The 12,695-nt window shown below is 35.5% G+C and overlaps 1 protein-coding gene across 4 annotated transcripts in view; it reads right to left on the minus strand.

Annotated features, from left to right (window-relative positions):
- The window catches only part of LOC118749220 (cleavage and polyadenylation specificity factor subunit 5), a 590,731-nt gene that overhangs the window by 140,225 nt on the left and 437,811 nt on the right, over positions 1 to 12,695 (minus strand). For all 4 annotated transcript variants that reach the window (XM_036484010.1, XM_036484011.1, XM_036484009.1 and 1 more), the window contains exon 2: positions 5,691 to 5,955. In XM_036484010.1, coding sequence (XP_036339903.1) covers positions 5,691 to 5,955 — 265 coding nt within the window. The remainder of the gene's footprint in view (positions 1 to 5,690; positions 5,956 to 12,695) is intronic.

Raw genomic sequence — 12,695 nt, forward strand, 5'->3', positions numbered from 1 at the left:
GTACATAAATATGTACGTACATAACATGCATATTTATATACATATGTACGTATCAGAGATGTTGCGAATGTTTGCACTCGCATTCGCAAAAAATATAGAAAAAAGGTTTTTTCTTAACAGCGGTCGTCCCTTGGCAGGCAATGGCAAACCTCCTTAGTGTATTTCTGCCATGAAAAACAGTTTCTCATAAAAATACAATCGCCGTTCGGAGTCGGCGTAAAACTGTAGGTCCCCCCGGTTTGTGTGACAACATCAATGCGCCCGCCACAAATCGGAGGAGAAAGCTCGGCCAAACATTAACATATGTGTAAGCGCCAATCTATTATTATTATTCGCGAATGTGAAAAATATGACATTCGAAACATCTCTAGTACGTATGTATATATATACCAGGGTTGTTGCGAATGTTCGCATTCGCATTCGCAACCGCGGAGCTTCCGCATTAATTTTAGCATTCGTATTCGCTTTCGCATTCACAATAATCAATGCGGAGCTTTTGCGAATGCGAATGTTGTGCAAGTGCACTGATTAACGTGTATATGGCAAACAAAATGACAAATTGTAGCCAATATTTTTGCCTGTGGTCGTGGGAGTATGTGTGTAACTGGTCAAATGTCATATTTATCAACTTTTATAAAAATGTCTTTAAACATATTATTTCTTAAGCTATATAACCGAGCTATCAATGGGCAGCCATACAAGTTCCAACTTCTACTTGACCTTTGACGTACGTCGAAGGGAACATAGTCTTTTTAACAATGTTTTTTTTCTGTGCTTTAAATACCTGCATTGCTTTCTTTCATAATTATGATTTTTTGGACCAATCTTAAAAAAACTAATAGACACAAAAGAAGAAAGTGTGCACTGTAATTCCTAACCAAATTTTCGTGATAGGGATATACATTGGATCCTTGACTAAAAACTTCTTGGTAAAACTGTACCTTCTTTGCTATTTAAAGTCAAAGAGTAAGCTCCTTCAATAGGGATTTCCAGCAGAAATGATCAACGTCTCGCTATAAATAGAATCGATGCCCAATAATTAAAAAACTATATAGGTCTGACCTTTAATAAGATAAGAATTACGTAACTATCTGAGATTCAAATACTTATAAAAAACAGGGTGCTTTTTTTAAAAAATAACAATAATCTGATCCGATTCGGCTGGCAGCCACGAATTTGAAAACAGAATTTTTTTCAAAATTTTCATTCCTGGAAAATAATTATTTTTTTTCATATCCACTTATTTAGCGCGCTATAAGCACAAATTTTTCAAACCAGTCGCAGAAGAAAGTATTAAACATGAATTACAAAAAATACAATCAAAAAATGCTGATGAAGTTACAGATTCCCCAAATTCGAAACAGCCAACGGAATGAGAATGAAGAATTATTTTTAAAAAGCTTTAGAAAAACCTGACACATCTGGTTTGGCTTGTAAGCGCTGTTTAAACAACGACCTCGCAATTATGCTAGATTCCAATTGTTTCTTAAAAATACTTGACATCCGCATTCGCATTCGCATCCGCGGATGTTAGCTGTTAGATATTCGCATCCGCATTCGCATCCGCGGATGTCTAAAATTCCACATTCGCAACATCCCTAGTATATACATATGTATGTACATATGCATGTATTTTGTCTTTACAGAGAAAATAAGTAAAGAGGACAGTAAATCGTTTGTACCGCAGAAACAAAAAACCACTAAGCACTTTTTAACACCCCAAAATAGTTTGCTATTTACATGTAGCAGTTATGCTGTATACTTGAAAAAAATATATCGTCGATGTTTTTGCAAAGCCGCCCATCGACCAGTTGCAAAACCGCCTAAATCGCCGTTGTGGCAAATATGAGATTTGGTAACCCTGAACTCCAGGCATTGAGATTTACGCATAAAAATCGTTAAATCGTTATTAAAACAACAGGTTCGTAAAATAATAGCTAGAGAAAATACCGCCTATCAAGGCAATGCCTTCAAAGAATAAACAGTTTTTTGCTCTCCTGGGCGTTGGGCGGTTGTTCAAAAACATCGACGATATGTATGTACATTAGACTGTATCGAAAAAAAGTTCGCCGTACACCCCCCATAGGAAGTATTTTTGAAAAGCATTTAAAAAAACTTTTTTTATTTTTTTTTGACAACCCTAGTACGATTACTACCAATTACATTTTTCTTCATATCTTCGGCGTTTATAGTTGGATTTTAAAGTGTGATACACCAATGTTATTGTCTCGAGGAGGGGGTTTTTCCTACGGAAGTTCATTGACCTCATGTGCTCCATTATGGTACTTACCCACCAGATCTCAGATGCTACCACCCTTACGTACCGCCCTAATGACAGTAAATTAAAGACCGTCAAAAATCATGAATCTGTTGCGAAAGAAGCATTTCAATAAGTTCAGTAGAACCCGAAATAAAACACATTTTATTTTTAGTTGGACAACCATACGGAAAAAACCAGCTTTTATTACTTTTCTCCAACAGTTCGTGACTTGATTGTTTTGTAACGGAAATTCTAATCCATAAAATTTCGGCGGGATTCAAGCTGGCTGTATCTCTGTCGGCTCTCGAGTTTAGATAAAATGTGGCCCATGCGTTGTTCATCGGTGACCGCCATTGCAGATTCATGAACTATTTATATGAACAAAACGCAAGGTGTTTTGCGAATGACACGGACAAGCTGCGAAAAAGATAAGTTTAGCAAAGAAAAATTAATGTTTTTCCATTGTGCTAACCTGGTAATTTAATTATTTCCTTGGAATATTGTAATGCTTCGTGAAGAACTGCAAGCGTGGCGGTTCAGTCGGTTCGAATTTATCCCAATTTATTACGTTGAAATATTTGTCACTCTCGAAATTTATAAAATTATCCACTTGCGGACCAAACATTTGACTAACGCATCCATTTGTTTCTCTGTGGGCTGCTAAGATCCTCGTGTATCCATCTGAGCGTACGAGTGGATCTGTATCCGTTATCATCGGTATCAAAACATTTTCTGGGTGTAGAAAGTACGCGTTATTTTTTATGAACGGACGGACAATATTTTGAATGTTTTCTGGCAATTGACGAATCCATGTTATGTACTTGAAAACGTGACAACATCCGTAAATTGCTAGTGGTTGACTTTGAACCAGAAACCAGAAAGGTGCATAAACTTTTACAACGAAGTCAGCCAGTTTTTTTAATGTTATCGAGCACTTAGGGATTATAACCCTCAGTAAGTAGAATTCTACTTTCTGTGTTGCCAAAGAATGGGGTCTGAACACCTTTTGCAGAGAACACCTTTCCAAAAAAAGCGCAAAAGTAGGCTCGTGTAAAGTTAGCAAGCGTTTTTTGTCACAGCTACTTTTTAATCAGAGTTCCTGACAGCAAGGCAATAGTTCTACAGTTCCATAATCAAATTTTCAATAGTTCTGTTAATAAAAGCTAAAAAACAAAAATCGCTTGCGAACTTCACGCGCAAGCCTTTATTCGGCAAGAACAGTTCTGATACGACCAACTTACCAACAAATAAAGAGTTTACAGTTCCCTAATAGTCCCGAAAAAAGTTCCGCGAAATCCAGAAAAAAAAAACAAAAAAAAATTGTTACATTCCTTTTTTTTTGTAATTACTTTTTAATCAGAGTTCCTACAAAACTGCATACTCTAAATCTTTCTAAGGGTCGTTTTCTCAAGTAGTTCTAAAAATTTATCTGCCCTTTAAAAACAAATTTTGTTCTCAAAAAATATGTTCGAAGGGCAGATAAATTCTAAAAAGTAAGTAAGTTCTACCAGTTTGTTTAATTTTTTTTTTAATATTGCTCAACCTTTCAATATGAACCTTTGATTTATATTGTTTTTGTGAAAGAATGGACTATATTTTTATTAAAAAAATAACTTAAATATATAAAGAAAAAATCGTGAAAACTTCTCAATATGTGCGGCGGCTGTAATTTTTCCGACCACTGTATTATAATGTACGTATGGCAATGCCATCCTATAGGTAACGAGTTTTAAGCACAAGCCAATCAGGTGATCGCTTCTATTATAAAATGACGCGGCCACCTGGCGGCTAAATACTTTATAAAATCCTCGTAGAAATTAATATTATTATAAATATGGTAGCACCACTATACGAGTAACGAGTTAAGAGTTAGCCAATCAGGTGATCGCTTCTATTATCAAATGCCGACGCGACCACCTGGCGGCTAAATACTTAATAAAATCCTTGTAGAAATAAATATTATAAATGTGGTAGCACCACTACACGAGTAACGAGTTAAGAGTTAACCAATCAGGCGATCGCTTCTATTACTTTAGTCGACAAATTTTGACGAATTCGTTTTAACCTAAGAAAAAAAATGTTTTCTAAGCTAATTTCGGGTCACTGAACACCACTGAACACGAAAACAATACCCTTTTTTTTTTTTGAAAGAAGCGTTTTCGAGATTTTTTCGAAACTCTCGCAGTTATTTGTCAATATCTTTTGAAAAAATCATTTAATCGACACAAACAGCCTACCGTTCAAAAGGTATTGATGTGCCCTTTGCTAAAACATATAACTTGTGCAGATTTAATTAAAAATTATTATTGTTACTAGCGACCACAATCGAATAAAGTGGAATTTTCAATCATTTTTGAAAATTACACATTTTTAATGCTTATTTTTAACAAAAAAAAAAATTTTCAAAAATGATTGAAAATTCCACTTTTTTCGATTTTGGTCGCTAGTAACAATAATCATTTTTAATTAAATCTGCACAAGTTATATATTTTTGGTCACATCAATACCTTTTGAACGGTAGGCTGCTTGTGTCGATTAAATGATTTTTTCAAAAGATATTGACAAATAACTGCGAGAGGTACCAAAAAACACGTTTTTCGAATAAATCTCGAAAACGCTTCTTTAAAAAAAAGAATGGGTATTGTTTTCTTGTTCAGTGACCCAAAATTAGCTTAGGAAACATTTTTTTTCTTAGGTTAAAACGATTTCCTCAAAATTTGTCGACTAATGTAGTAGAAGCGATCACCTGATTGGTTGGTAGTAAAATTTGTATTATATCCTCCTACTTGTGAAGTTTGGTTTATTTAAGTTTCAACACGTTATCATTCTGTTTTGAATAAGTAAAAATCTGGTTGAGAAGTAGATCTTACAAATCCCCATTGGTATTAAGGCCAATACTTGAAGCTAGTTATTCTAAAAGAAGGTATTTTGTTCCTTGAAGAACGATTTTGTTGTTCGCACGGAATTTTCAACTATCTTCGGTCGAAAGGACTCTCCAATATTTATGGTGGGCATCTGGATCAACTATATTGAAGTTGTTTCATCACTGAAAATAGCGTTTTTCGATTCTTCCTAAAAATTTATAATTTTTTTAAAATGCTAAAAATGCATTTTGCGCCATAGAGTGGATTGTGTCAAATCGCTTTATGTGTCGGTATAAGTCTTTGCGGTGTGTTCTTTCTTCAGTCAACATTTTAATGAAATTATGTAAAAAAAAAATAATAATTGTCAGAGATTGTTATTTCGGGTAATAATAAAGGTTCCAACATCCAGTTCAGTGCTTTATTTAAAATAAAAAAAAACAAAGATCTAGTTGGATCACCCTATATTAACTACAAATAATATTTTTTACTGTTTTTGTTTGAAATACAAATTTGTTCATTTAGTTATCATTGCGCCTTGATAAAATTATTTAAATTTGAAAACTTACTTCAGTCAGAAGTCTTTTTAAACCTTCTACTTCGTCTTCTCCTGCATTGAGCTCACCACCGGGTAGCTTAAAAAATGTTGTACCCAGCTGAAGGAGTAATACATGTGGCAATCCATGTTCATGAACTAGCAAAACGCCTTCCACAGATCGCCGCATTCCAATACGATCGAATTCCTCTCGCATACGCTGAAACCGAGAGGGTACTGATGGATCTTTTTCAAATAAAGGCTCTTTCGTTCCAAAAGTGTAATTAGTTAATGGATATCTGTAAGTATAAGTAATAAGATATGCATATAAAAAACAGATATGAGGAGTTCCATAATAAAACGCAATAACTCAAATTTTAATTTTTTCGAATATCGTATGGGATGTAAAGGATCCACACACCTACGCGATTCTGTCGCAACGAATCCGCACCGTTTTTGATGCTACAGACGTTACTGCTTCGAAAAGGCAAGTACGCACACATCTGTGCGATTTTATCGCAGCAAAATCTGTCAATTTATAGACAAACAAAAAGTATTTATAAAAAAAAATAAAATTCTTAACTTTTCTACATCAAATGTGTTTTGTTTTCTTACGTTCAATTTTGTTTTAATATTGTAAAATCCTTCCATTGACCTTTTTCGTTCTCAAAACACGGAAGTCTGCGATTTCGGCACGACCAAAAGAAGAACTGTGAATGTTTGAATAAATCGCTGCAGCAAAATCGTACAAGTGTGTGGTTCCTCATTTAAACCTATGGTCGGCATTGTTGTGATTTTTGCCAGAACAGATTCGCACCGACAGAATCGCGTAGGTGTGTAGATACCTTAATACTACATATTAAAATCTAAAGACTGTACCGAAAAGAAACTGCACACTTTCAAATTCTGATTTATTAAAAAGTAGGCGCTTGATGAAATTTTTTTGGGTGCCGTTAGAAAACAAGAAAGTTTGTCATTGTTTTTTTTTTTTTTTAATTTTATAGTTTACGCGATTGCGTAAAATTGTGTACAATTAGTGCACTGAAAAAGGAATTTCGTATCGACACACATAGGGGTATTTGACCGATTTAGGCGGCCAAAATAATTTTCACACAGTGCTTAGTTAAACGATTGGTAACTTAACCACCAACAAGAGTTTAACTTTGAATTTATATTCAGAGTAGAGATGGGCGCGGGATATCGGGACCCGCGGGACCCACGGTACTGATTTCAAATTGGACGGGCGGGACGGGACCAAAATTTTTTCCCGACACTCCCGATAAAACCGAAACCTCAGCAAATTCGGAAAATCTTCCTTAAAAGCGATGTGTGAAATATGGACTTTTTTATGTTTTATAGGGACGAAAACGAACAGCAAAGCAAAACAAAATAATCGGAAGTTGCCAGATCTATCATAATTTTTTTTTTGTTATTTATAATTAACTAGCCGGCCATGTATGCGCGAGGCTTCGCCATGCGCTGAATATGTACATAAATAAGTGCGGGGGGGGTGAAATAACACAAACGGCAATAACGCAAAATTTGCTTTATTTCACTTTTAAATGGGAAATAATACCAAAATCTGAATTTTGCCTTATTTTCCATTGCTTATTTATACTATTTGTAAAAAAAAAAACAGTTTACTGAAAGAAGGAAAAAGAACTTTGTTTATTCCAAAAAACAATTAAACCAAGGCACATTGAACAGGTAATATCAGTATAGCAGCTGATTTGATTTTTTTCAAATTATTTGTTCTCGAAAATGTCAAATATTTTACATTTCTTCTTACAAAAATTCTAAATTGTTAAAATCTATTTGCATGTGAAACATTTTAATAACAAAACCAGCGATTAAATAGCAGCTTTTGGAAAGCTCGCCCAACTCAGCAGCACAACCGCTGATTACTGGGCCTGACACAGGATGGATCAATGCTTCGAGAAGCGAACCAATTTACTAAGAAAGAAAGTTGCAACAATTTTAATTTTTTCAATTTAAATTTTTTACCTTTTTCGTATTTCGCATGGCACGCTTTGATGTAGAAGAAAAAAATCAGAACAGTTTTTGGCACCTTCGATACCAGAAGCAACAACAAAATACAGGCAAATGTTGTTTTTGCTCAAATGCTTTAAACCTGTTTGATAGGCCTTGAATTAAACAAAAAATGTGATATAATTCATATGAAGAAAGTAATATTCACAAAATATTTTTACTTATAAAAGTCTAACAAAATATAGGAAAAGCATCGTCTTTAAAAACTGCTCCGCATATATCTGCATGCTTTTTAATATGTTAAAAACATTGCTGGAAAACCTTAAAATGTTTGCATGGAACCATGTCGCAATAAACAGATGAAGTAATAAAACGGCTTTCTCGCTTTATTTTCTGACATTCGGCTGCCTTATAGTCACATTTTATAGGCAAATTTTCAATTAAAGCAGTGGCACCTGGTAAATTCCACTATGGGTGGGATGCATGGAATAACCCCATACACAATAATTCCCATTACTTGGACATTAAAAAGCAGTTTCAGAAGTGAACTAGTGTTATTTTATCATTTTTCCTTTTTCTAAACGGTTATAATGCCACCAGTACATAATTGCGAAAGGAGGGCCGGGGCGGGGGACGCGAGCGCGACGTCGAACGCGGCGCGGGTTGGCGCGGGGCGGCTTGCGCTTTTCTTGAATTCCAGACTCGTGCGCACACATCCTCCTCGTTTCAGCTGAAGTAATCGATTGAATGGCCGAGTTGTTCGCTCTCGCAAAAGACACTAACACATGCTCAAAATGTGATAGGGTTAGTGTGCCCATCACTGATCTAGAGGCCAAGCGTTTTCATTCGATATCTCACTTTTTGAAATTCAACGCAAGGATCTTATATGTTCTCATTTTCGTTGTTGGTGTTTCCGACAGGTTAGGAGTGTGATGTAATGTGGAACGATTTTCCGAACGAAGGCAAAATAAACTATTTGGACATAACAATTAAAATAAATAAGGTTACCAACAAATGCGAATTCGGGATATATAGAAAGCCCACGGCCACAGACACGATAATACACAATACTTCAAACCACCCTCAACAGCACAAAAATGCAGCCTTTAAACATCTAATAACCAGGCTTGAACCAACCCCATTGGAAAAAGAAGCTTACAGCAAAGAACTTAATACGATATACGCAATCGCGGAAAATAACGGATACAGAAAGGGCCTAGTAAACAAGATAAGAAGAGAAACAATAAAGAAGAAATCAAATAAGAAGGAAAATAATGAAAAGGCTTGGGCAGTCTTGACTTATACAGGCAAAACGTCATATAAATTGGCTAAGGTATTCCAAAAGTATAACAATAATTCAGCGTTTAGAACGAAGGACAATGTGGAGAGGATACTACGAAATAGTGCAAACGAGGAAGACCCACTAGACAAGCAAGGTGTATATAAGTTGACTTGCGAATGTCAACATAGTTACATAGGACAAACAGGGCGCAAGATAAAAACAAGATATCGTGAACATACAGTGACGAGCAAAACTGTAACATGGTTTAACACTTTTTGTTTCAGCCACCGCTATATTTCCAAGTTCTAACGACTTTCATACTTTTGCTGTATATTCTTGTTGGTACATCCCTACTCCCTCTCTCATAATGATTTGAAGTCAATACAACAACAATAAAAAAACCAGCAGACAAAAATGTAAATTAAGGCAGATGTTACAGTTTTGCACTCATATATTTTTAAGAGCTTTTTAACAATTTTCACGAAAAAAAAAGAACTACTAACACAATGTTCAGTACTCTTTTGCCTGTTTCAGTTCCTGGATGTGATTCGGCATACCTTATTTGTATCTTTGTAAAAATTCTGGAGGTATATCCTTAGTTCGCTTTCACAGCTCATGTACTCGATTTTACGGACTTTGATACATATTAAGCTGTGCTTTTAGTTGATTTCGCAAATTCGATGAGATTCATGTCCGCGGTTTGTGGTCATTGCAAATTAGCAAATTTTTGCTTTCGTATCCAGTCTTTGCGAACATATGCAGTATGTTTTGGGTGATTTTTCAGCAGAAACTCTCATTTTCCGACTACATCTTGCAAATTTTGTTGAAATATGAACAGATACTGTTCCTTACGCATAATGCGTACTAACGGACCAATAAAATTTTTGAAATACAACCCCAAACAATTAAGATCCTACCACTGTGATTCACAGTTTGCAGTACATGATGCGCTTAGGCTTAATTTGGGTCTTTGATCCAATACCATGCCCGGCCATCTGATTGAAAGCGATTAATTTAGTCTTGTCAGACCAAACAACCTTCAATTGAAACTTAAAAATATGTTTTTTATTGCATTCTGAACGGCCTAACATATCCCAATAGGCAACAGTTCGGTTTTCGTGCGATGCAGCGAAATGCTGCCACACTCGAACATGTATTATGATCAAATTTGCTTTTTTCTTCTTTATGATGCCTTTGAGCTCAATTTGGCAATTCTTCGCCTCGCTGTCTATTGATTTGCATTAAAGTTTAATACCTTACGCGCTTCTGTAATAGTGCCTGCAGCGCTACTTGCTACTAAGTTCACAAGATATCGGACTGTAATATATTTTGACAGACTTCCTTTGTCCTTAGGAACACTTTAGGCTATATTTTTTCTAAGTCTTAACATTTTTAAGTAGCAAATTCTAAAATTGTTTGCCACTTTTCGTACGGGTCCGCCTTTCCGCAGTAAATCTATTATTTACATTTATGGTTCCTGATTAACTATGTTATTTACTGGTGATCACTTCTTCAATAAAATACAATATAGAAAAAAGTCATCTGACTTCCAACTAAGTAAAAGATAACTGTCAAATGCAAAACTGAGAGTGAGTGCAAAACTGTAACATCTGCCTTAATTTACATTTTTGTCTGCTGGTTTTTTTATTGTTGTTGTATTGACTTCAAATCATTATGAGAGAGGGAGTAGGGATGTACCAACAAGAATATTCAATAAAAGGATGAAAGTCGTTAGAACTTGGAAATATAGCGGTGGTTGAAACAAAAAGTGTTAAACCATGTTACAGTTTTGCCCGTCACTGTATAAGGGACTACAACAAAAAAAATGCTAAAACCTTCTACCACCCCGGAATCAAACTTCGCAAACCATATGGCAGAAAACCATTGCACGCCAATAAATAGGAAAGACAGCCAAAGTTCTCCATGTACAGCACAAAGGACAACGCCTAAACGTATTAGAGAATATGGAGATATACAAACAAAAGACGTTCGTCGGAAAAATAATAAATAAGCAAATAAACACCGCACCTGATATATTATTCGAACCACTCAGGCTACTATACGCAAAACAAAACAGAAACCCTGCAACTACCATTAACAATGGAATGCAGGTCCAAACTACAGAAACAAAGAGAAAGAAAATAACTGATTTTTACCTACCTGCAACAATTAATCAAAAAAGAGGTGAGCAGCTAATTTCTACCTGAGGATGTACACACACAGAACTGAAACTACTGGTTGAACGAAAGAATATAATCCGCTGAGACGTACCTAACTATGAACCAACGACGATTTAACACGGCTATAAATAGTGACAGACAAACAGAAACTATTCAGAACGAAAAATGACACTGATGATTGCACAACGCCGAAACCGGTTTGTCTCCAAACCAAATTTGACAAAGGATGACGGAAAATCGTTCCACATTAGACCCTATATATTTTTAGACATGTGGCAATGCTATAGAAATTATAAGCACTAAAGATAATACTCCTATCGATACAGAATATATAAAACTAAATCTTATCCAAATCCGTTAGGTAGTTTTCGAGATTAACGTGGTCAACAAATCTTGGCTTTGCTTTATACTACGTAAGGATAAATAGGTGGCAACCCTAGTCAAAAAAATTAAAGTTTTTGTACATGCGAAGGCCCCGCCCTTTCATTTGGTATCTCATTTTGTTATCCGGCGAACCGTGAAGATCTATAATTTTTGCACAGGTGGCAACCCTACTCAAAAAAATAATACACTTTTGCACATCAAGAGGCTAAGTATTTTCGCTTGATGGTGAAGGTGCAGAACTGATACCTTCGCTTATTAAGATTTAATAAAGTAATTTTCGTGACAGGTGGCAACCCCCTACTCAAAAAAACAAGTAAGAAAGTCTAAGTTCGGGCGGGGCCGAACATTAAATACCCGGCGCAAGTATTACATATATGGCTTTTCACCTTTCCGAAAGCTACCGCTACATGGTAAGCCGGGGTGTATCAATTTTGAATAAATTAGCGTCCTTAAATTTCGAAATATTGACGTTTCAAGCATTTTTTAAATTTACCGTTATATGAAAAGCCGTAATTTTAGTCCGATTTCAATAATTTTGAACGTTTTGCTTTTATGTGGCAAGCACAATAACCATACCGAGTTTGGTACAAATTGGTGGAACGGTTACCGAGATACATATATGTGATCATAAGTGGGCGGTGCCACGCCCATTTTCCAAAATGTTATGATAAGCGTATTTCCTGGTAAAGAATTGTTGCAAGCATCAATTTTTAATAAATTAGCTTTAATATTTACTGATTTATCGAAGATTTCGTATTTCTCCAAATTACCGTTATATGGGATGTAGGCGTGGTTATTGTCCGATTTTTAAAATTTTCAGCCATTTGGTATCCTGTACCAAGGTCAATAACTGTGCCAAGTTTGGAAGAAATCGGTGCAGCGGTTGCCAAGATATACACATGTAACCATAAGTGGGCGTGGCTACGCCCATTTTTCAAAAATTTATAATATTCTTATTTTTCGTCTAAAAGTTATTGCAAATATCAATTTTGAGTGAATAATCTTCAGTAGTTACTAAAATATCGCAGTTTTCGTATTTCTGAAAATTACCGTTATATGGGAGGTAGGCGTGGTTATTGTCCGATTTTGCCCATTTTCAATACCATCCGTCCTACGCCCGAAAGAAGTACACGTACCAAGTTTCGTTAAGATATCTTAATTTTTACTCGAGTTATCGTGTGCACAGACGGACAGACGGACGGAC

This window comes from Rhagoletis pomonella, unplaced genomic scaffold (assembly GCF_013731165.1).
Source record: "Rhagoletis pomonella isolate Grant_MI unplaced genomic scaffold, Rhpom_1.0 Rhpom_scaffold_00014, whole genome shotgun sequence".
NCBI classification, from domain to species: Eukaryota; Metazoa; Arthropoda; class Insecta; order Diptera; family Tephritidae; genus Rhagoletis; species Rhagoletis pomonella.